A 24,853-nucleotide genomic window follows, 5' to 3' on the forward strand; every position below is an offset into this window, starting at 1 on the left:
CTAGGAGAGTGGTAGTGCCTCAGAGTTTCAGAGAGTTTATCCTGACCTTAGCCCATGATATTCCCCTTGCTGGGCATTTGGGACAAACCAAGACGTGGGAGAGGTTAGTCAACCACTTCTACTGGCCCAATATGTCCCAGAAGGTTAAGGAGTTTTGCCTCTCCTGTCCCACCTGTCAAGCCAGTGGTAAGACAGGTGGGCACCCAAAGGCCCCCCTCATTCCACTTCCAGTGGTGGGGGTCCCCTTTGAAAGAGTGGGTGTGGACATAGTTGGTCCACTAGAACCTCCCACAGCCTCAGGAAATATGTACATCCTAGTAGTAGTGGATCATGCTACTAGGTATCCTGAAGCTATTCCCCTTAGGTCGACTACTGCCCCTGCAGTAGCCAAGGCCCTCATTGGTATCTTTACCAGAGTGGGTTTCCCTAAGGAGGTGGTTTCTGACAGAGGTACCAACTTCATGTCAGCTTACCTAAAACACATGTGGAATGAGTGTGGAGTGACTTATAAATTCACTACACCATATCATCCACAAACTAATGGCCTTGTTGAGAGATTCAACAAGACATTAAAGGGCATGATCATGGGGCTCCCAGAAAAACTCAAAAGGAGATGGGATGTCCTCCTGCCATGTCTGCTTTTTGCTTACAGAGAGGTGCCTCAGAAGGGAGTAGGATTCTCACCCTTTGAACTTCTGTTTGGCCACCCTGTAAGGGGACCACTTGCTCTTGTTAAAGAAGGCTGGGAGAGACCTCTTCATGAGCCTAAACAAGACATAGTGGACTATGTACTTGGCCTTCGCTCAAGGATGGCAGAGTACATGGAAAAGGCAAGTAAAAACCTTGAGGCCAGCCAACAACTCCAGAAGTTGTGGTATGACCAAAAGGCTGCACTGGTTGAATTTCAACCAGGGCAGAAAGTCTGGGTTCTGGAGCCTGTGGCTCCCAGGGCACTTCAGGACAAATGGAGTGGCCCTTACCCAGTACTAGAGAGGAAGAGTCAGGTCACCTACCTGGTGGACCTGGGCACAAGCAGGAGCCCCAAGAGGGTGATCCATGTGAACCGCCTTAAGCTCTTCCATGACAGGGCTGATGTAAATCTGTTGATGGTAACAGATGAGGACCAGGAAGCTGAGAGTGAACCTCTCCCTGAACTCCTCTCATCAGACCCTAAAGATGGCTCAGTAGATGGAGTGATCTACTCAGACACCCTCTCTAGCCAACAGCAGTCTGACTGCAGGAAGGTCCTGCAGCAGTTTGCTGAACTCTTTTCCCTAACCCCTGGTCAGACACACCTGTGTACCCATGATGTGGACACAGGAGACAGCATGCCTGTCAAAAACAAAATATTTAGACAGTCTGACCAAGTTAAGGAAAGCATCAAGGTGGAAGTCCACAAGATGCTGGAATTGGGAGTAATTGAGTACTCTGACAGCCCCTGGGCTAGCCCAGTGGTCTTAGTCCCCAAACCTCACACCAAAGAAGGAAAGAGAGAGATGAGGTTTTGTGTGGACTACAGAGGTCTCAACTCTGTCACCAAGACAGATGCTCATCCCATTCCTAGAGCTGATGAGCTAATAGACAAATTAGGGGCTGCCAAATTCTTTAGTACCTTTGACTTAACAGCAGGGTACTGGCAAATCAGAATGGCCCCTGGAGCAAAAGAAAAGACAGCATTCTCCACACCTGATGGGCATTATCAGTTCACTGTTATGCCCTTTGGTTTAAAGAATGCCCCTGCCACCTTCCAAAGGTTGGTGAATCAAGTCCTTGCTGGGCTGGAATCCTTTAGTGCAGCCTATCTTGATGATATTGCTGTCTTCAGCTCCACCTGGCAGGATCACCTGGTCCACCTGAAGAAGGTTTTGAAGGCCCTGCAATCTGCAGGCCTCTCTATCAAGGCATCCAAATGCCAGATAGGGCAGGGAACTGTGGTTTACTTGGGACACCTTGTAGGTGGAGGCCAAGTTCAGCCACTCCAGCCTAAGATCCAGACTATTCTGGACTGGGCAGCTCCAAAAACCCAGACTCAAGTCAGGGCATTCCTTGGCTTGACTGGGTACTATAGGAGGTTTGTGAAGGGATATGGATCCATTGTGACAGCCCTCACAGAACTCACCTCCAAGAAAATGCCCAAGAAAGTAAACTGGACTGTAGAATGCCAACAGGCCTTTGACACCCTGAAGCAAGCTATGTGCACAGCACCAGTTCTAAAAGCTCCAGATTACTCCAAGCAATTCATTGTGCAAACAGATGCCTCTGAACATGGGATAGGGGCAGTTTTGTCCCAAACAAATGATGATGGCCTTGACCAGCCTGTTGCTTTCATTAGCAGGAGGTTACTCCCCAGGGAGCAGCGTTGGAGTGCCATTGAGAGGGAGGCCTTTGCTGTGGTTTGGTCCCTGAAGAAGTTGAGACCATACCTCTTTGGTACTCACTTCCTAGTTCAGACTGACCACAGACCTCTCAGATGGCTGATGCAAATGAAAGGTGAAAATCCAAAACTGTTGAGGTGGTCCATCTCCCTACAGGGAATGGACTTTGTAGTGGAACACAGACCTGGGACTGCCCATGCCAATGCAGATGGCCTTTCCAGGTTCTTCCACTTAGAAAATGAAGACTCTCTTGGGAAAGGTTAGTCTCATCCTCTTTAGTTTGGGGGGGGGGGTTGTGTAAGGAAATGCCTCCTTGGCATGGTTACCCCCTGACTTTTTGCCTTTGCTGATGCTATGTTTTGAATTGAAAGTGTGCTGAGGCCTGCTAACCAGGCCCCAGCACCAGTGTTCTTTCCCTAACCTGTACTTTTGATTCCACAATTGGCACACCCTGGCATCCAGATAAGTCCCTTGTAACTGGTACCTCTGGTACCAAGGGCCCTGATGCCAGGGAAGGTCTCTAAGGGCTGCAGCATGTATTATGCCACCCTAGAGACCCCTCACTCAGCACAGACACACTGCTTACCAGCTTGTGTGTGCTAGTGAGAACAAAATGAGTAAGTCGACATGGCACTCCCCTCAGGGTGCCATGCCAGCCTCTCACTGCCTATGCAGTATAGGTAAGACACCCCTCTAGCAGGCCTTACAGCCCTAAGGCAGGGTGCACTATACCATAGGTGAGGGTACCAGTGCATGAGCACTGTGCCCCTACAGTGTCTAAGCAAAACCTTAGACATTGTAAGTGCAGGGTAGCCATAAGAGTATATGGTCTGGGAGTCTGTTTTACACGAACTCCACAGCACCATAATGGCTACACTGAAAACTGGGAAGTTTGGTATCAAACTTCTCAGCACAATAAATGCACACTGATGCCAGTGTACATTTTATTGTAAAATACACCACAGAGGGCACCTTAGAGGTGCCCCCTGAAACTTAACCGACTATCTGTGTAGGCTGACTGGTTCCAGCAGCCTGCCACACTAGAGACATGTTGCTGGCCCCATGGGGAGAGTGCCTTTGTCACTCTGAGGCCAGTAACAAAGCCTGCACTGGGTGGAGATGCTAACACCTCCCCCAGGCAGGAGCTGTAACACCTGGCGGTGAGCCTCAAAGGCTCACCCCTTTGTCACAGCACAGCAGGGCACTCCAGCTTAGTGGAGTTGCCCGCCCCCACCGGCCACGGCCCCCACTTTTGGCGGCAAGGCTGGAGGAAACAAAGAAAGCAACAAGGAGGAGTCACTGGCCAGTCAGGACAGCCCCTAAGGTGTCCTGAGCTGAAGTGACTCTAACTTTTAGAAATCCTCCATCTTGCAGATGGAGGATTCCCCCAATAGGATTAGGGATGTGACCCCCTCCCCTTGGGAGGAGGCACAAAGAGGGTGTACTCACCCTCAGGGCTAGTAGCCATTGGCTACTAACCCCCCAGACCTAAACACGCCCTTAAATTTTGTATTTAAGGGCTTCCCTGAACCTAAGATTTTAGATTCCTGCAACTACAAGAAGAAGGACTGCTGAGCTGACAAACCCCTGCAGAGGAAGAACAGAAGACACCAACTGCCTTGGCCCCAGACTTACCGGCCTGTCTCCTGCCTTCCAAAGAAACCTGCTCCAGCGACGCTTTCCAAGGGACCAGCGACCTCTGAATCCTCTGAGGACTGCCCTGCTTCGAAAAAGACAAGAAACTCCCGAGGACAGCGGCACTGCTCCAAAAGAACTGCAACTTTGTTACAAGGAGCAGATTTAAAGACCCCTGCAACTCCCCGCAAGAAGCGTGAGACTTGCAACACTGCACCCGGCGACCCCGACTCGACTGGTGGAGAACAACCAACTCAGGGAGGACCCTCCGGCGACTCTACGACTGTGAGTAACCAAAGTTGTCCCCCCTGAACCCCCACAGCGACGCCTGCAGAGGGAATCCCCAGGCTCCCCCTGACCGCGACTGTCTGAACTCCATTTCCCGACGGCTGGAAAAGACCCTGCACCCGCAGCCCCCAGCCCCTAAAGAAACGGAACTTCTGTGCAGGAGTGACCCCCATGAGGCCCTCTCCCTTGCCCAGGTGGTGGCTACCCCGAGGAGCCCCCCCCTTGCCTGCCTGCATCGCTGAAGAGACCCCTTGGTCTCCCATTGAAACCTGAAGGAAACCCGACGCGTGTTTGCACACTGCACCCGGCCGCCCCCGCGCTGCTGAGGGTGTACTTTCTGTGCTACTTAGTGTCCCCCCGGTGCCCTACAAAACCCCCCTGGTCTGCTCTCCGAAGACGCGGGTACTTACCTGCTGGCAGACTGGAACCGGGGCACCCCCCTCTCTCCATTATAGCCTATTTGTTTTGGGCACCTCTTTGACCTTCGCACCTGACCGGCCCTGAGCTGCTGGTGTGATAACTTTGGGGTTGCTCTGAACCCCCAACGGTGGGCTACCTTGGACCAAAAACTGAGACCTGTAAGTGCCTTACTTACCTGTTGAAACTAACAATAACTTACCTCCCCCAGGAACTGTGAAAATTGCACTGTGTCCACTTTTAAAACAGCTTATTGTGTTTTATGTAAAAAGTATACATGCTAAAGTAATGATTCAAAGTTCCTAGAGTACTTACCTGCAATACCTTTCAAAAGAGCTATTACATGTAAAATTTGAACCTGTGGTTCTTAAAATAAACTAAGAAAAGATATTTTTCTATAACAAAACCTATTGGCTGGATTTGTCTCTGAGTGTGTGTACCTCATTTATTGTCTATGTGTATGTACAACAAATGCTTAACACTACTCCTTGGATAAGCCTACTGCTCGACCACACTACCACAAAATAGAGCATTAGTATTATCTCTTTTTACCACTATTTTACCTCTAAGGGGAACCCTTGGACTCTGTGCATGCTATTCCTTACTTTGAAATAGCACATACAGAGCCAACTTCCTACACTGAGCCACTATGGTATTACAGAACAGGCTGCAGACTCATGTGTAGCCCCTTCTGTATTACTGATGGCTCTGGCGCACATATAGCACCAGTTCTATCTTCAGAGGGCATTCCCCAGTGCTTAATTTGGGCTGTAGGGTTGGCGGTGGGGGGGCACCAGCACTTACTTTTGAGGGCTGGCACTTATTTTCTGCCTCAGATATTTTCCGATTGCACGAGAGGGAAACCACACGTCGTAAAGATGGAGACAGTGAAATACAGTAAATCTGTCTTAAAGGGAGCAAGAAGGAACCAGCCATAGCAAGAAAAAAGGGCAGGGAGTGAGGGACAGTGTATACACTACCAGCCTAATATTTGGTGTGCCAGAGTTTAACAGCACTGGCCACCGACTTTTGAGCAGAGCTTCGGGACCGGCACTATTTATTCACAAATTAAGCACTGGCGTGCCCTCGTTTGCTTGGGGTATGGCCCCATGCAAATGAGGGAAGCGTTTGCCTTAGAGCCCGCACGATATTACAGTGTAGAGGTAACATACCGTTAGGCAGTACAATGAAAGTGAGCTACGAAAAAGTGGTGTACTGTCTTTGCAACCCCAACGGTAGCCTTCTGGAAGGGATGCATGGGGTCCCATGGACCCCACCCAGACATCCCCCTGAGAAGGCAGGTGCAAGCACTCACTGCAGCTGCCTGCAGGGGGATCTCTAACCGCTCCTTAAAGTGAAGGTGGGTTGCCCACTGCACATAGAAACACAAAGCGACTTCAAAGCAGCTTGCACACCTTCTTAATGGTGCGCCATGTCACAAACCAGGACAGTGTGCCCTGTCTGTAATAGCGGCCTACATTCGGTGCATGTTTCTAAGCCAAAATCTGCAAACATGTAAAGAAAAATTCAGCGCTACATACTCTGTGGTGACACAGTATGGATTATTTCGGGGCTACTGTGCCAATACCACCTTATCTGTGTCTTTGAGATATGGCTCTCAGACATTTAAGAGGCCTAGTCCACATGGACTTTGACACAGTTAAAATATAGCCAAGAAGAATGTGGTATATGTTGAAGTATGATTGCTTTAATGTATACCGATGTATCCTTCTGGTCTGTTTGGTCGTACAAAAGACATTAACTCATGCAATTGTGGAAAGTGGTCCATGCAAAACCCCAGCTTAGGTATAAATGTACTGGAGCACAGAACTATTTCTCTGGCATTGCACAAGCTCTTGGGTCACGTTGAGCCGGATGGAGAGCAAAAAGATAATGTACTACTTGCTGAAACAAGACACACAAACACAGCAAGTTTCAGTTTGCAAACACAAGTGGAATATCAGTATTGAAGTTTTTATCAAGCCTTTTGGGAAGAAGGAACTCAATACATACATCTAATTGAATCAAGGAAAACAGGCAATGCCAAGATTATGCATCGAGGCACCCATCTTGCCAATCCATCAGTAATACCACTGTTCACCAGTGGGTTTAGGGGTTTGCATAAGCATTTTCTCTAAATTCACAAGATGTCATTGTTAGTGTGACAATCAGCTATGATAATAATGCTGATTTGAAATGATGTGGCTCATACAGACACTGTTTTGCATCTGATAGAAATAGCGACAATCACAGAAAAACCCTATGCTCCATTGGTTGTCAGTCATGAAACAGAGGGCAATATTACATTTATCACCCAGGCCTTTACATTTGGCACCTTGACCCTTGAAATTTTAGAAGCAAGATATTGGCACTTACAACACAGATGCACAAGTGTCCTTAAAAATGTAGGCATCCACCAACATGATAATTTAACTTTGATAACTGAATGCAGATTATGATGATACGATATTTACACAGGATAGTTTCACAATTACAGACTAACGTGCAAGACACATTTCTGTACGTGCTGCACTCAGCAGCTACTAAGCATAAACTTAATTGAAGCTACAGTTAACTTTACCAGCAGCATACAGGAGCAAGAGAAAGCATATCTAATTCCTTAGGAACACAGGCATTAGAGAATTCTTAACATAACAAAAAAAAAAAAAGATTCAACCCAATTTGGTCCCATAGTCAGCATGGCAAGTAGATGCCATTTTAACTATATTAAAATCAGCACAATTTGTGCAACAGAAATGCTGAATTTCAGATATTTTTTAAAGTAACTGCTCAGTAGTCTTCACCTAACATTGGTGAGTCAGTAAATTTAAAAAATGAAGAACCATTTACACAATATATATATATATAAGTTTCAGAGAACAGTGCGACGTATTTTATCACCAAATGGCTGCACAATATCCAGGAGATCGTGGAAAGTAGATAATGAAAACAATTCAAAATTAATTCATGTGAAAAATCGTCGACTCCATTTATTGAAGAAAAACTCATAAAGGCACACCAGAATAGATTAAAAAAAGTTACTAAAAAAATATATATAATAATAATAATCAAGTTAATGCCAAAAAACAACAAACACACGCTGTCCCGGCTAAATGTCAACGCCTTCAACTGGACATTGGCAGACATTTTTGCACCTACCTATTTAAATCTTATAGTCCTTCTTTAATTTCAGCAACATAACTGAGATGTTAGAAAACACGGGGGCCATATTGTAACATGGTTATCTTCAATCTAAACTACTAAATAACATCCATATAATTGAATCAGGATCATATATACTACTGTTATATATCTACCATGGCACAGTATGTCATCCTATTATAGAAACAATTGATTTTCAACATCTATTCTTCCAATACATGGGGAAAATATGTTCTAAAATAGATATTATAAATCACTTTCAGCACATATTTAAGGATAATTTATGTATAAATTAGTATATAAATTAATAAATATTAATCACTTCATCAATAGAAAAAATATATATGTTCTTCAGATAGAATAAATAATTTCAACACATACATATGACATACTTATATAAGTCAATAAATATTAATATCCTCATCAATGATGCAAAAAATTAAATTTCCCAATTCATCTCAACAATATCAAATTCATATATAGAATATATAATCAGTTAATTCCCAATAAAAAATGTAACCTTGCTCAATATTCATCTATGCCAAAATAGAAGATCATATTCTAATATTAATCATATAGATCCAACAAATGGTCCCTATATATGGAGTAAAGGACCAATTTAATATGAAAATGTGGACAGAAAACCGACCGCCTAACAATCACCCCAGAGTGCTAATTAAAGTTTGTTACTGATACTATACAAAATACTAGTCCAAATGTGCAAAAAAGCAATTACAAATGTTAAAAACCAACAATGTTCTATAGTCCAGTTCTAGTACTCACGGTCAAAAATGAAAGATATCATTTACAATGTCTGTGACACTTACTCTGTGCAAAGAATCCATTACATATAGGTCAAAACTGGATGAGGTTCAGATTCTCACAAATGTACATAAAGTTCTGCATCTAGATTATGTCCCCACGGATTTTCAGAACCTAATGATAAAATCATTCTGGATTCTGTTTGTCTTAACAGTGCTGTTCTATTTCCACCCCAGGGATTGACAGCAATAGTTTTTATCCCATAAAAAGTCAAAGAACTGCAATTGCCTTCATGAACATCCCAGAAATGTTTAGCTAAAGGATATGATCGATCCTGATTTTTTTATTGCTCTGAGATGTTGTAAAAACCTCACTTTTAATTTATGGATAGTGCTGCCCACATATTTTTTGTGGCAGCCACATTCTGTCACATATACAACATACTCAGTGTCATAGATAATACGATCAGTTATTTCACAGACCCTGCCCTCAAACGTGGTGTACGAATGAGTGTTATATGCATATTTACAAGATTTACAATGACCACATTTCCAGAAGCCCAGACTTTTCTTAGATAACCAGGATTGATTAACCTTGGAACAAAATAGACTCCTAGCGAAAAGATCTCCTAATGACAGGGTTTTACAATATGTAATCTGGGGATGTAAACCCACACTCTCTTTAATGCAGGAGTCATGTCCCAAAACATGCCAATTTTTTGTGTAATATTATTCAATTCAGAATGTTGTGAATTGAATTTAAGAAACAGCCTCGGAGGAGATCTATTATCTTGGGAGATATCCTCTGTGCCTCCTGATTTAAAGAGTAATTTTTCTCTGGACATGTTCAATACTCTCAGATGGGCATCATTTAGGATCTTCCAAGGGTAACCTCTGTCTAAAAATCTTTGAATCATAGTGGCAATTTCAATGTTGAAGCATTCATCATCAGAACAAATTCTACGGGCCTGCAAAAATTTACTATAAGGAATGCTCCATTTTAGAGCTTTGGGATGACCACTATTCCCTTGCAGAATGGAATTGCATGCAGTTGGTTTGCGAAATATAGTCGTCTGCAAAGTCTCATTATGGACAGTTATCTGAACATCCAAAAATTCAATGGTACAAGCGCTATATTTTAAATCCAAATGAATGTTAAACTCATTATTGTTGAGTATATTAACATATTGTACCAATGAATGTTCATCACCACCCCAAAAGAGAAAAAGGAATATAATATATGTCATATACATATGCTGGAAAGTAGTCTTTTTGTGGATCTGTCGGTATGTGCTTTTGGGCAACTGAATTCCATTTCCTTCTATTTGCACTGAATCTAGGCAAAGTGCTATACTTCAAAGAGAAATCTGCCTGCGGTTGGAATATGATGAGAGCTTGGAGTATGATGATGTTATTTGAATGGTTAGCATTAAAGGAGATAAATGATTCTACTTTTCCTACTGTATATCCTTAAGTAAAAGTGGCCTTATGCTATTGCAGCAAAGCAACTTTAAACTTACACTGTGGTACTGTGCACATATTGAAGAGCTTGTAGTGGATATTGATTTTCAATATTTTCGCAGGTGTTATATTCTTACAAATGATACGGTGCATTGCGAGCGGGAACTGTACCAGTCATCCAAAGCCTGGAAGGATCATAAAGCATACATTGATAAAGAGGTTAGCTAAAATCTGGCAATCTGTTTTGATCTATTACACTGCTTCTTGGCCAAGTTAACTGAGTTTTGCTTGTTCATGAATCTTTTTGTAGATTGAAGCACTTCAAGACAAAATCAAGAATTTAAGAGAAGTGAGAGGGCACCTTAAAAGAAGAAAACCCGATGAATGTGACTGCAGCAAACAAGGGTAAACTATATGAAACCATTGTGAGATTGTACACCACAACGGTTGGACTGACAAAGCAACTGTTTAGGATCAATGGTCAAATCATCCTTCGTCTTAGCAGAAACAGTGAATGCTTATACAGTGTAACTGTGCTGTGCCTACATTGCAAATGCGTACTTTTATTTCTCGCCACTGGATTTTGTTGTCTTCTTTTGCTGCCTGAATACTTTGTTCTTTAAAAATAGCCCCCTTGTTTACAAGGCATTTCTAGCCAGTCAAGCAGTGAGGTGCATAGGAGAATCTGTCTTCAGTCACTCTTTTCAGATGTTAGTGGTTAATCCAATGTCCCCCCTGACGTTAAAGTGTAGGTGAATGTATAGGCTGATGCTGGGGCTGAAATCCAGATGCAGGTTTGAAAGTATATATTTTGAAACTTCTTTATGTTTAATTTTCCTGCTTTATTGGGCCAGGCCCACAAATAATGAGGTAGACTGTCGAAATCATCAAATTACACATATTCTCTTCCAGTTTGCCTACATAGCCACGTAGGGGATTTACAATATCCCCAAGACCATACGTGAGAATCTACACAGATCATTGGATTTCATGTGCATGCCATGTGTATCCCGAACCCTAAGCTGCTGGATTTCCCAAGGGTGAAAATCCACTAGTTCATATGTACATTTAAGGAGGTAATCCTTAACTTACATTCCTTTGTCTTACCAATAATGTTTTCTATATTTCAGGCAAAGTCCTGGCATCTACCCCCTTTATAGCCAAAAGCCACACTATTAATGAAAACCCCTTATATGTTGTCAATCCAATGCCTTAAAATGTTGCCTTTTGGTCGGAGAAGTAAATGACAGTCTTGTGAATGGAGTATCAATGCATGGTGGCTTTTGAGTCCTAAAGAAATAGAATACTTAAAATTGTCTGAAGATGGTCTCATTAAATCTCTTAGGGCATATAAGTAATCCTAGGAAACCCAAGGTTTGCTTATATTAAAAAAAGAATTCCACAATCATACTTCATGTAGTCTACATAACATTGATTTCTAAGGTCAGATGTCAAGTTCAGAACCAAACTAACTATGTGATTGTTGCCAGCAGGTATTACAAGAAAGTTAAAAGTTCAAAGACAAAGGAAAAATCGAAGAACCACATGCACCCTTTCAAGTGAGTGGCGTGTTTGTGTTGTGCTTTCTATTGCCCGTCTGTAAGTCACCTTGGAATGTTTGGCTATTTGTTTACCTGTATTGTCAGTTTTACTCTTACCAGCATCACTTCTTTCCTGAGCTTTCTCACAATGTGTGTAGGAAGGGAGATCAATTATGTTAAAACACGTTTCACTGGAAAAAAATTCAAATAAACAAAAGAAAATCTGCAGTGTTCCTAGCCTAACATATCTTGTTTGCATTTTTGCACATAATGTACCTTGATGATAAATAAAAAGTACATGTGACATCATTGTACATCATTGTACTTTGAATAACATACATATGAAGCATACATATCAGCATGTGTACTGAATGTATGAGTGTATGGTAAATGTAAATGAATATAATCTATGCACACATACCTTTACTTTGGTCTGGTTTGCACATGTAAGTACGTAGCCTTGTGAATTGGTTCTGAAGCTTCTGTGTCTAGTTTAAAGACACTCTTTTGAAATGGCAGTCTCTAGTTAGAGCAAGCTGCAGTTACAATGTGTCTGTGTGTTGTCTGCGTGGATGGGGGCCTGCATGTGTGTTGTATATGTGTGTTCTTGCGTGTGACTGATTTGTGATCAGTGTTTTTAAGGTCAAGCCTACCAAACAGTACAGCTGTTCTGTCTAGTTGAAAAAGACCTATTGTCTGCTGAGTAGGAACTTACAGTGGGCTTAACACCCGCCCACTACTTACCTTTAGCTGGACTTATTGTCACTCACATTAGCCTGCTTCTCATCCAGTGGCTTACCTTGTTCATGTTGGGTTTGTCTCTCCCCTGGAGCTTGGTGTTTTTCCTTGTGTCCTTCCACTGCTCTTTTTTAAGGGAACTACTATTTTCTTTTTGCTTAAGCACTCCATTAGAGTCCATGTTTTTCCAGTTGCCTCCCTCGTGTGCATCTCTTCAACAGGTTTCCTTGTTATTCTCACATACATGTGGCTTCCTCCCCCTGAACTGCCTGTTGTGCGTTCTTGTTCATGTGCTTCTCCCTCTTCCCCTGTCTTGCTCTCCCTTGTGTGCTGCTTTTCCCCTCCCTACTCCCTGTTTCTTCCTTCTTGTCTGTTGCCTCCCAACCTTGCTGTCTTACTGTTTTATTTAAATTTTTACATTTGTTATACTTAAAATAAAAAAGCACTTTCGGATTAGCAAATAAAATGAGGCATCATTGTTATTTTGGAAGCATACATCATCTTGCATATGCGCACATACAAAATGACATAGCGGCCGCATCAACACACATTTTTGCCCCTTCTTTTTGTTCATGTTATACAGTATCGGCATGGCCAAGTGGCCTTGCCAATTGTTGTTTCATTGCTAGTTCAGCAGTCACAACATCTGTTCACATCTCATCATGGGTAGCAAGGGAAGGAATTAGAAATGGTGTGGTGATGGAGTGTTTAGATATCTGATTAAATGTAGTTGCACTGTTAAGGAGTCTATCCGTTTACGATAGTGTGCACTAACGCACACGGTTATCATGCACAAGTGATCATACAGATTGTTCTAGATGACTTAAAGCAACATCTTACTTGTTGATTTATTAGAGGGCATAGTTAATTATAAAGACAGAATCAAGGCAGAAACATTGTGATTGATGCAACCGTCATGTCCAAGTAGTCAACAGACTATTAGTGATCTATAAATGATTTCTCATTAAACAGTAAAGTAACATGAATGAGTAGTTATACTCTGTTATATGGCATTGATGCTCAGTTACATTGGAACCCATGGAGTGCTGAGAGGTAGTGTGTGAGAATGTGCATTTGAGTTGTTTTCAATAATTCAGATCTTTAAAATATCCAACCCTACTTATCTTATATATATGTGTGTGTGTATATATATATATATATATATACATATATGTAGGAAGTTGGCTCTGTATGTGCTATTTCAAAGTAAGGAATAGCATGCACAGAGTCCAAGGGTTCCCCTTAGAGGTAAAATAGTGGTAAAAAGAGATAATACTAATGCTCTATTTTGTGGTAGTGTGGTCGAGCAGTAGGCTTATCCAAGGAGTAGTGTTAAGCATTTGTTGTACATACACATAGACAATAAATGAGGTACACACACTCAGAGACAAATCCAGCCAATAGGTTTTGTTATAGAAACATTTCTTTTCTTAGTTTATTTTAAGAACCACAGGTTCAAATTTAACATGTAATATCTTGTTTGAAAGGTATTGCAGGTAAGTACATTAGGAACTTTGAATCATTTCAATTGCATGTATACTTTTCAAGTTATTCACAAATAGCTATTTAAAAAGTGGACACTTAGTGCAATTTTCACAGTTCCTGGGGGAGGTAAGTTTTTGTTAGTTTTACCAGGTAAGTAAGACACTTACAGGGTTCAGTTCTTGGTCCAAGGTAGCCCACCGTTTGGGGTTCAGAGCAACCCCAAAGTTACCACACCAGCAGCTCAGGGCCGGTCAGGTGCAGAGTTCAAAGTGGTGCCCAAACCGCATAGGCTTCAATGGAGAGAAGGGGGTGCCCCGGTTCCGGTCTGCTTGCAGGTAAGTACCCGCGTCTTCGGAGGGCAGACCAGGGGGGTTTTGTAGGGCACCGGGGGGGACACAAGCCCACACAGAAATTTCACCCTCAGCGGCGCGGGGGCGGCCGGGTGCAGTGTTAGAACAAGCGTCGGGTTCGCAATGTAAGTCAATGAGAGATCAAGGGATCTCTTCAGCGCTGCAGGCAGGCAAGGGGGGGCTTCCTCGGGGAAACCTCCACTTGGGCAAGGGAGAGGGACTCCTGGGGGTCACTTCTGCAGTGAAAGTCCGGTCCTTCAGGTCCTGGGGGCTGCGGGTGCAGGGTCTTTTCCAGGTGTCGGGACTTAGGTTTCAGAGAGTCGCGGTCAGGGGAAGCCTCGGGATTCCCTCTGCAGGCGGCGCTGTGGGGGCTCAGGGGGGACAGGTTTTGGTACTCACAGTCGTAGAGTAGTCCGGGGGTCCTCCCTGAGGTGTTGGTTCTCCACCAGCCGAGTCGGGGTCGCCGGGTGCAGTGTTGCAAGTCTCACGCTTCTTGCGGGGAGTTGCAGGGTTCTTTAAAGCTGCTTCTTGAAACAAAGTTGCAGTCTTTTTGGAGCAGGTCCGCTGTCCTCGGGAGTTTCTTGTCGTCGTCGAAGCAGGGCAGTCCTCAGAGGATTCAGAGGTCGCTGGTCCCTTTGGAAGGCGTCGCTGGAGCAGAGTTCTTTGGAAGGCAGGAGACAGGCCGGTGAGTTTCTGGAGCCAAGGCAGTTGTTGTCTTCTGGTCTTCCTCTGCAGGGGTTTTCAGCTGGGCAGTCCTTCTTCTTGTTGTTGCAGGAATCTAATCTTCTAGGGTTCAGGGTAGCCCTTAAATACTAAATTTAAGGGCGTGTTTAGGTCTGGGGGGTTAGTAGCCAATGGCTACTAGCCCTGAGGGTGGGTACACCCTCTTTGTGCCTCCTCCCAAGGGGAGGGGGTTACAATCCTAACCCTATTGGGGGAATCTTCCATCTGCAAGATGGAGGATTTCTAAAAGTTAGTCACCTCAGCTCAGGACACCTTAGGGGCTGTCCTGACTGGCCAGTGACTCCTCCTTGTTGCTTTCTTTGTTCCCTCCAGCCTTGCCGCCAAAAGTGGGGGCCGTGGCCGGAGGGGGCGGGCAACTCCACTAAGCTGGAGTGCCCTGCTGGGCTGTGACAAAGGGGTGAGCCTTTGAGGCTCACCGCCAGGTGTCACAGCTCCTGCCTGGGGGAGGTGTTAGCATCTCCACCCAGTGCAGGCTTTGTTACTGGCCTCAGAGTGACAAAGGCACTCTCCCCATGGGGCCAGCAACATGTCTCTAGTGTGGCAGGCTGCTGGAACTAGTCAGCCTACACAGATAGTCGGTTAAGTTTCAGGGGGCACCTCTAAGGTGCCCTCTGGGGTGTATTTTGCAATAAAATGTACACTGGCATCAGTGTGCATTTATTGTGCTGAGAAGTTTGATACCAAACTTCCCAGTTTTCAGTGTAGCCATTATGGTGCTGTGGAGTTCGTGTTTGACAGACTCCCAGACCATATACTCTTATGGCTACCCTGCACTTACAATGTCTAAGGTTTTGTTTAGACACTGTAGGGGTACCATGCTCATGCACTGGTACCCTCACCTATGGTATTGTGCACCCTGCCTTAGGGCTGGAAGGCCTGCTAGAGGGGTGACTGACCTATACTGCATAGGCAGTGAGAGGCTGGCATGGCACCCTGAGGGGAGTGCCATGTCGACTTACTCGTTTTGTCCTCACTAGCACACACAAGCTGGCAAGCAGTGTGTCTGTGCTGAGTGAGAGGTCTCCAGGGTGGCATAAGACATGCTGCAGCCCTTAGAGACCTTCCTTGGCATCAGGGCCCTTGGTACTAGAAGTACCAGTTACAAGGGACTTATCTGGATGCCAGGGTCTGCCAATTGTGGATACAAAAGTACAGGTTAGGGAAAGAACACTGGTGCTGGGGCCTGGTTAGCAGGCCTCAGCACACTTTCAATTGTAAACATAGCATCAGCAAAGGCAAAAAGTCAGGGGGCAACCATGCCAAGGAGGCATTTCCTTACCCAACCCCCCCCAAACGAAAGAGGATGAGTCTAACCTTTCCCAAGAGAGTCTTCATTTTCTAAGTGGAAGAACCTGGAAAGGCCATCTGCATTGGCATGGGCAGTCCCAGGTCTGTGTTCCACTATAAAGTCCATTCCCTGTAGGGAGATGGACCACCTCAACAGTTTAGGATTTTCACCTTTCATTTGCATCAGCCATTTGAGAGGTCTGTGGTCAGTTTGAACTAGGAAGTGAGTCCCAAAGAGGTATGGTCTCAGCTTCTTCAGGGACCAAACCACAGCAAAGGCCTCCCTCTCAATGGCACTCCAACGCTGCTCCCTGGGGAGTAACCTCCTGCTAATGAAAGCAACAGGCTGGTCAAGGCCATCATCATTTGACAAAACTGCCCCTATCCCATGTTCAGAGGCATCTGTCTGCACAATGAACTGCTTAGAATAATCTGGAGCTTTTAGAACTGGTGCTGAGCACATTGCTTGTTTCAGGGTGTCAAAGGCCTGTTGGCATTCCACAGTCCAGTTCACTTTCTTGGGCATTTTCTTGGAGGTGAGTTCAGTGAGGGCTGTCACAATGGATCCATATCCCTTCACAAACCTCCTGTAATACCCAGTCAAGCCAAGGAATGCCCTGACTTGAGTCTGGGTTTTTGGAGCTACCCAGTCCAGAATAGTCTGGATCTTGGGTTGGAGTGGCTGAACTTGGCCTCCACCTACAAGGTGGCCCAAGTAAACCACAGTTCCCTGCCCTATCTGGCATTTGGATGCCTTGATAGAGAGGCCTGCAGATTGCAGAGCCTTCAAAACCTTCTTCAGGTGGACCAGGTGATCCTGCCAGGTGGAGCTAAAGACAGCAATATCATCAAGATAAGCTGTGCTAAAGGACTCCAAGCCAGCAAGGACTTGATTCACCAACCTTTGGAAGGTGGCAGGGGCATTCTTTAAACCAAAGGGCATAACAGTAAACTGGTAATGCCCATCAGGTGTGGAGAATGCTGTTTTCTCTTTTGCTCCAGGTGCCATTTTTATTTGCCAGTACCCTGCTGTCAAGTCAAAGGTACTTAAGAATTTGGCAGCACCTAATTTATCTATGAGCTCATCAGCTCTAGGGATTGGATGAGCATCTGTCTTGGTGACAGAATTGAGCCCTCTGTAGTCCACACAAAACCTCATCTCTTTCTTTCCATCTTTGGTGTGAGGTTTGGGGACTAAGACCACTGGGCTAGCCCAGGGGCTGTCAGAGCGCTCAATTACTCCCAATTCCAGCATCTTGTGGACTTCCACCTTGATGCTTTCCTTAACATGGTCAGACTGTCTAAAGATTTTGTTTTTGACAGGCATGCTGTCTCCTGTGTCCACATCATGGGTACACAGGTGTGTCTGACCAGGGGTTAAGGAGAAGAGTTCAGGAAACTGTTGTAGGACTCTCCTACAATCAGCTTGCTGTTGGCCAGAGAGGGTGTCTGAGTAGATCACTCCATCTACTGAGCCATCTTTTGGGTCTGATGATAGAAGATCAGGGAGAGGTTCACTCTCTCCCTCCTGATCCTCATCTGTTACCATCAACAGATTCACATCAGCCCTGTCATGGAAGAGCTTAAGGCGGTTCACATGGATCACCCTCTTGGGGCTCCTGCTTGTGCCCAGGTCCACCAGGTAGGTGACCTGACTCTTCCTTTCTAGCACTGGGTAAGGGCCACTCCATTTGTCCTGGAGTGCCCTGGGAGCCACAGGCTCCAGAACCCAGACTTTCTGCCCTGGTTGGAACTCAACCAGTGCAGCCTTTTGGTCATACCAAAACTTCTGGAGCTGTTGGCTGGCCTCAAGGTTTTTGGTTGCCTTTTCCATGTACTCTGCCATTCTAGAGCGAAGGCCAAGTACATAGTCCACTATGTCTTGTTTAGGCTCATGAAGAGGTCTCTCCCAGCCTTCTTTAACAAGAGCAAGTGGTCCCCTTACAGGGTGACCAAACAGAAGTTCAAAGGGTGAGAATCCTACTCCCTTCTGTGGCACCTCTCTGTAAGCAAAAAGCAGACATGGCAAGAGGACATCCCATCTCCTTTTGAGTTTTTCTGGGAGCCCCATGATCATGCCTTTTAATGTCTTGTTGAATCTCTCAACTAAGCCATTAGTTTGTGGATGGTATGGTGTAGTGAATTTGTAAGTCACTCCACACTCATTCCACATGTGTTTTAGGTATGCTGACATGAAGTTGGTACCTCTGTCAGACACCACCTCCTTAGGGAAACCCACTCTGGTAAAGATACCAATGAGGGCCTTGGCTACTGCAGGGGCTGTAGTTGACCTAAGGGGAATAGCTTCAGGATACCTAGTAGCATGATCCACTACTACTAGGATGTACATATTTCCTGAGGCTGTGGGAGGTTCCAGTGGACCAACTATGTCCACACCCACTCTTTCAAAGGGGACCCCCACCACTGGAAGTGGAATGAGGGGGGCCTTTGGGTGCCCACCTGTCTTACCACTGGATTGACAGGTGGGGCAGGAGAGGCAAAACTCCTTAACCTTCTGGGACATATTGGGCCAGTAGAAGTGGTTGACTAACCTCTCCCACGTCTTGGTTTGTCCCAAATGCCCAGCAAGGGGAATATCATGGGCTAAGGTCAGAATAAACTCTCTGAACGACTGAGGCCCTACCACTCTCCTAGTGGCACCAGGTTTGGGGTCTCTGGCCTCAGTGTACAGGAGTCCATCTTCCCAATAGACCCTATGTGTTCCATTTTTCTTGCCCTTGGACTCTTCAGCAGCTTGCTGCCTAAGGCCTTCAAGAGAGGGACAGGTTTCTTGTCCCTTACACAGCTCCTCCCTTGAGGGTCCCCCTGGGCCTAAGAGCTCAACCTGATAAGGTTCAAGCTCCAAAGGCTCAGTTCCCTCAGAGGGCAGAACTTCTTCCTGAGAAGAGAGGTTCCCTTTTTCTAACTGTGTTGCAGTTGGTTTCCCAACTGACTTTCCTTTTCTCTTGGCAGGCTGGGCCATTTTTCCAGACTCCAGCTCTACTTTTTCACCCTGTGCCTTGCATTGTGCTCTTGTTTTTACACACACCCGTTCAGGGATACCCAGCATGGCTGCATGGGTTTTTAGTTCTACCTCAGCCCATGCTGAGGACTCCAGGTCATTTCCAAGCAGACAGTCTACTGGGATGTTTGAGGAGACCACCACCTGTTTCAGGCCATTGACCCCTCCCCATTCTAAAGTTACCATTGCCATGGGATGTGCTTTAGTTTGATTGTCAGCATTGGTGACTGTATAAGTTTTTCCAGTCAGGTATTGGCCAGGGGAAACCAGTTTCTCTGTCACCATGGTGACACTGGCACCTGTATCCCTCAGGCCCTCTACACTTGTCCCATTAATAAAGAGCTGCTGCCTGTATTTTTGCATGTTAGGAGGCCAGGCAGCTAGTGTGGCTAAATCCACCCCACCCTCAGAGACTAGAGTAGCTTCAGTGTGGACCCTGATTTGCTCTGGGCACACTGTTGATCCCACTTGGAGACTAGCCATTCCAGTGTTACCTGGATTGGAGTTTGGAGTGGAACTTTTCTTGGGACAGGCCTTGTCTCCAGTTTGGTGTCCAGACTGACTACAGTTTCGACACCAGGCCTTTTTGGGATCAAAGTTTTTACCCTTGTACCCAGGATTGTTTTGTGAAGAGGCTCTGGGCCCACCCTCCTGTGCAGGTTTTTGGGGGCCTGTAGAAGACTCTTTACTAGTTTTAGTTTTGGCTGTCTCACCACCTTTCCCCTGGGGAGGTTTTGTGACCCCTTTCTTTTGGTCACCCCCTGTGGAAGTTTTGGACACCCTTGTCTTGACCCAATGGTCCGCCTTCTTTCCCAATTCTTGGGGAGAAATTGGTCCTAGGTCTACCAGATGCTGATGCAGTTTATCATTGAAACAATTACTTAACAGGTGTTCTTTCACAAATAAATTGTACAGCCCATCATAATTACTTACACCACTGCCTTGAATCCAACCATCTAGTGTTTTTACTGAGTAGTCTACAAAGTCAACCCTGGTCTGGCTCGAGGATTTTTGAGCCCCCCTGAATCTAATCCTATACTCCTCAGTGGAGAATCCAAAGCCCTCAATCAGGGTACCCTTCATGAGGTCATAAGATTCTGCATCTTGTCCAGAGAGTGTGAGGAGTCTATCCCTACACTTTCCTGTGAACATTTCCCAAAGGAGAGCACCCCAGTGAGATCTGTTCACTTTTCTGGTTACACAAGCCCTCTCAAAAGCTGTGAACCATTTGGTGATGTCATCACCATCTTCATATTTAGTTACAATCCCTTTGGGGATTTTCAACATGTCAGGAGAATCTCTGACCCTATTTATGTTGCTGCCACCATTGATGGGTCCTAGGCCCATCTCTTGTCTTTCCCTCTCTATGGCTAGGATCTGTCTTTCCAAAGCCAATCTTTTGGCCATCCTGGCTAACTGGATGTCCTCTTCACTGGAGTTATCCTCAGTGATTTCAGAGTTGTTGGTCCCTCCTGTGAGGGAACCAGCATCTCTGACTAGTATTTGTGGAGTCAGGGCTTGAGTAGCCCTGCTCTCCCTAAGTAGGACTGGAGGGGGGGAATTTCCCTCCAAGTCACTATCTTCATCCTCTGAGTTGCCACCCTCAGAGGGATTGGCCTTTTCAAACTCTGCCAAAAGCTCCTGGAGCTGTATTTTGGTAGGTTTGGGGCCCATTGTTATTTTCTTTAGTTTACAGAGTGACCTTAGCTCTCTCATCTGTAGATGGAGGTAAGGTGTGGTGTCGAGTTCCACCACAGCCACATCTGTGCTAGACATTTTGCTTCTAAAAGTTGGAATACTTTTTAAGAATCTACAACTAGTTCTAGAATCTAATTCAAACTTTTACAAACTTTTAAACTTCTAAAAGAAATGCTAAACAGGATCTAACACAAGGCCCTAGCAGGTCTTTTAAGAATTTAGAAAACTTTTCAAATTGCAAAAATCAATTTCTAATGACAATTTTGGAATTTGTCGTGTGATCAGGTATTGGCTGAGTAGTCCAGCAAATGCAAAGTCTTGTACCCCACCGCTGATCCACCAATGTAGGAAGTTGGCTCTGTATGTGCTATTTCAAAGTAAGGAATAGCATGCACAGAGTCCAAGGGTTCCCCTTAGAGGTAAAATAGTGGTAAAAAGAGATAATACTAATGCTCTATTTTGTGGTAGTGTGGTTGAGCAGTAGGCTTATCCAAGGAGTAGTGTTAAGCATTTGTTGTACATACACATAGACAATAAATGAGGTACACACACTCAGAGACAAATCCAGCCAATAGGTTTTGTTATAGAAAAATATCTTTTCTTAGTTTATTTTAAGAACCACAGGTTCAAATTTAACATGTAATATCTTGTTTGAAAGGTATTGCAGGTAAGTACATTAGGAACTTTGAATCATTTCAATTGCATGTATACTTTTCAAGTTATTCACAAATAGCTATTTAAAAAGTGGACACAGTGCAATTTTCACAGTTCCTGGGGGAGGTAAGTTTTTGTTAGTTTTACCAGGTAAGTAAGACACTTACAGGGTTCAGTTCTTGGTCCAAGGTAGCCCACCGTTTGGGGTTCAGAGCAACCCCAAAGTTACCACACCAGCAGCTCAGGGCCGGTCAGGTGCAGAGTTCAAAGTGGTGCCCAAACCGCATAGGCTTCAATGGAGAGAAGGGGGTGCCCCGGTTCCGGTCTGCTTGCAGGTAAGTACCCGCGTCTTCGGAGGGCAGACCAGGGGGGTTTTGTAGGGCACCGGGGGGGACACAAGCCCACACAGAAATGTCACCCTCAGCGGCGCGGGGGCGGCCGGGTGCAGTGTTAGAACAAGCGTCGGGTTCGCAATGTAAGTCAATGAGAGATCAAGGGATCTCTTCAGTGCTGCAGGCAGGCAAGGGGGGGCTTCCTCGGGGAAACCTCCACTTGGGAAAGGGAGAGGGACTCCTGGGGGTCACTTCTGCAGTGAAAGTCCGGTCCTTCAGGTCCTGGGGGCTGCGGGTGCAGGGTCTTTTCCAGGTGTCGGGACTTAGGTTTCAGAGAGTCGCGGTCAGGGGAAGCCTCGGGATTCCCTCTGCAGGCGGCGCTGTGGGGGCTCAGGGGGGACAGGTTTTGGTACTCACAGTCGTAGAGTAGTCCGGGGGTCCTCCCTGAGGTGTTGGTTCTCCACCAGCCGAGTCGGGGTCGCCGGGTGCAGTGTTGCAAGTCTCACGCTTCTTGCGGGGAGTTGCAGGGTTCTTTAAAGCTGCTTCTTGAAACAAAGTTGCAGTCTTTTTGGAGCAGGTCCGCTGTCCTCGGGAGTTTCTTGTCGTCGTCGAAGCAGGGCAGTCCTCAGAGGATTCAGAGGTCGCTGGTCCCTTTGGAAGGCGTCGCTGGAGCAGAGTTCTTTGGAAGGCAGGAGACAGGCCGGTGAGTTTCTGGAGCCAAGGCAGTTGTTGTCTTCTGGTCTTCCTCTGCAGGGGTTTTCAGCTGGGCAGTCCTTCTTCTTGTTGTTGCAGGAATCTAATCTTCTAGGGTTCAGGGTAGCCCTTAAATACTAAATTTAAGGGCGTGTTTAGGTCTGGGGGGTTAGTAGCCAATGGCTACTAGCCCTGAGGGTGGGTACACCCTCTTTGTGCCTCCTCCCAAGGGGAGGGGGTTACAATCCTAACCCTATTGGGGGAATCTTCCATCTGCAAGATGGAGGATTTCTAAAAGTTAGTCACCTCAGCTCAGGACACCTTAGGGGCTGTCCTGACTGGCCAGTGACTCCTCCTTGTTGCTTTCTTTGTTCCCTCCAGCCTTGCCGCCAAAAGTGGGGGCCGTGGCCGGAGGGGGCGGGCAACTCCACTAAGCTGGAGTGCCCTGCTGGGCTGTGACAAAGGGGTGAGCCTTTGAGGCTCACCGCCAGGTGTCACAGCTCCTGCCTGGGGGAGGTGTTAGCATCTCCACCCAGTGCAGGCTTTGTTACTGGCCTCAGAGTGACAAAGGCACTCTCCCCATGGGGCCAGCAACATGTCTCTAGTGTGGCAGGCTGCTGGAACTAGTCAGCCTACACAGATAGTCGGTTAAGTTTCAGGGGGCACCTCTAAGGTGCCCTCTGGGGTGTATTTTGCAATAAAATGTACACTGGCATCAGTGTGCATTTATTGTGCTGAGAAGTTTGATACCAAACTTCCCAGTTTTCAGTGTAGCCATTATGGTGCTGTGGAGTTCGTGTTTGACAGACTCCCAGACCATATACTCTTATGGCTACCCTGCACTTACAATGTCTAAGGTTTTGTTTAGACACTGTAGGGGTACCATGCTCATGCACTGGTACCCTCACCTATGGTATTGTGCACCCTGCCTTAGGGCTGGAAGGCCTGCTAGAGGGGTGACTGACCTATACTGCATAGGCAGTGAGAGGCTGGCATGGCACCCTGAGGGGAGTGCCATGTCGACTTACTCGTTTTGTCCTCACTAGCACACACAAGCTGGCAAGCAGTGTGTCTGTGCTGAGTGAGAGGTCTCCAGGGTGGCATAAGACATGCTGCAGCCCTTAGAGACCTTCCTTGGCATCAGGGCCCTTGGTACTAGAAGTACCAGTTACAAGGGACTTATCTGGATGCCAGGGTCTGCCAATTGTGGATACAAAAGTACAGGTTAGGGAAAGAACACTGGTGCTGGGGCCTGGTTAGCAGGCCTCAGCACACTTTCAATTGTAAACATAGCATCAGCAAAGGCAAAAAGTCAGGGGGCAACCATGCCAAGGAGGCATTTCCTTACACAACCCCCCCCAAACGAAAGAGGATGAGTCTAACCTTTCCCAAGAGAGTCTTCATTTTCTAAGTGGAAGAACCTGGAAAGGCCATCTGCATTGGCATGGGCAGTCCCAGGTCTGTGTTCCACTATAAAGTCCATTCCCTGTAGGGAGATGGACCACCTCAACAGTTTAGGATTTTCACCTTTCATTTGCATCAGCCATTTGAGAGGTCTGTGGTCAGTTTGAACTAGGAAGTGAGTCCCAAAGAGGTATGGTCTCAGCTTCTTCAGGGACCAAACCACAGCAAAGGCCTCCCTCTCAATGGCACTCCAACGCTGCTCCCTGGGGAGTAACCTCCTGCTAATGAAAGCAACAGGCTGGTCAAGGCCATCATCATTTGACAAAACTGCCCCTATCCCATGTTCAGAGGCATCTGTCTGCACAATGAACTGCTTAGAATAATCTGGAGCTTTTAGAACTGGTGCTGAGCACATTGCTTGTTTCAGGGTGTCAAAGGCCTGTTGGCATTCCACAGTCCAGTTCACTTTCTTGGGCATTTTCTTGGAGGTGAGTTCAGTGAGGGCTGTCACAATGGATCCATATCCCTTCACAAACCTCCTGTAATACCCAGTCAAGCCAAGGAATGCCCTGACTTGAGTCTGGGTTTTTGGAGCTACCCAGTCCAGAATAGTCTGGATCTTGGGTTGGAGTGGCTGAACTTGGCCTCCACCTACAAGGTGGCCCAAGTAAACCACAGTTCCCTGCCCTATCTGGCATTTGGATGCCTTGATAGAGAGGCCTGCAGATTGCAGAGCCTTCAAAACCTTCTTCAGGTGGACCAGGTGATCCTGCCAGGTGGAGCTAAAGACAGCAATATCATCAAGA

General features: G+C 45.9%; 1 protein-coding gene across 3 annotated transcripts in view; it reads left to right on the forward strand.

Annotated features, from left to right (window-relative positions):
* Positions 1–24,853, forward strand: part of SULF1 (sulfatase 1) — a 416,210-nt gene that overhangs the window by 305,911 nt on the left and 85,446 nt on the right. For all 3 annotated transcript variants that reach the window (XM_069220304.1, XM_069220302.1, XM_069220303.1), the window contains 3 exons: positions 10,222–10,318; positions 10,410–10,504; positions 11,593–11,658. In XM_069220304.1, the coding sequence (XP_069076405.1) occupies positions 10,222–10,318; positions 10,410–10,504; positions 11,593–11,658 (258 nt within the window). The remainder of the gene's footprint in view (positions 1–10,221; positions 10,319–10,409; positions 10,505–11,592; positions 11,659–24,853) is intronic.

The sequence above is a fragment of the Pleurodeles waltl genome, chromosome 2_2 (genome assembly GCF_031143425.1).
Source record: "Pleurodeles waltl isolate 20211129_DDA chromosome 2_2, aPleWal1.hap1.20221129, whole genome shotgun sequence".
NCBI lineage: Eukaryota > Metazoa > Chordata > Amphibia > Caudata > Salamandridae > Pleurodeles > Pleurodeles waltl.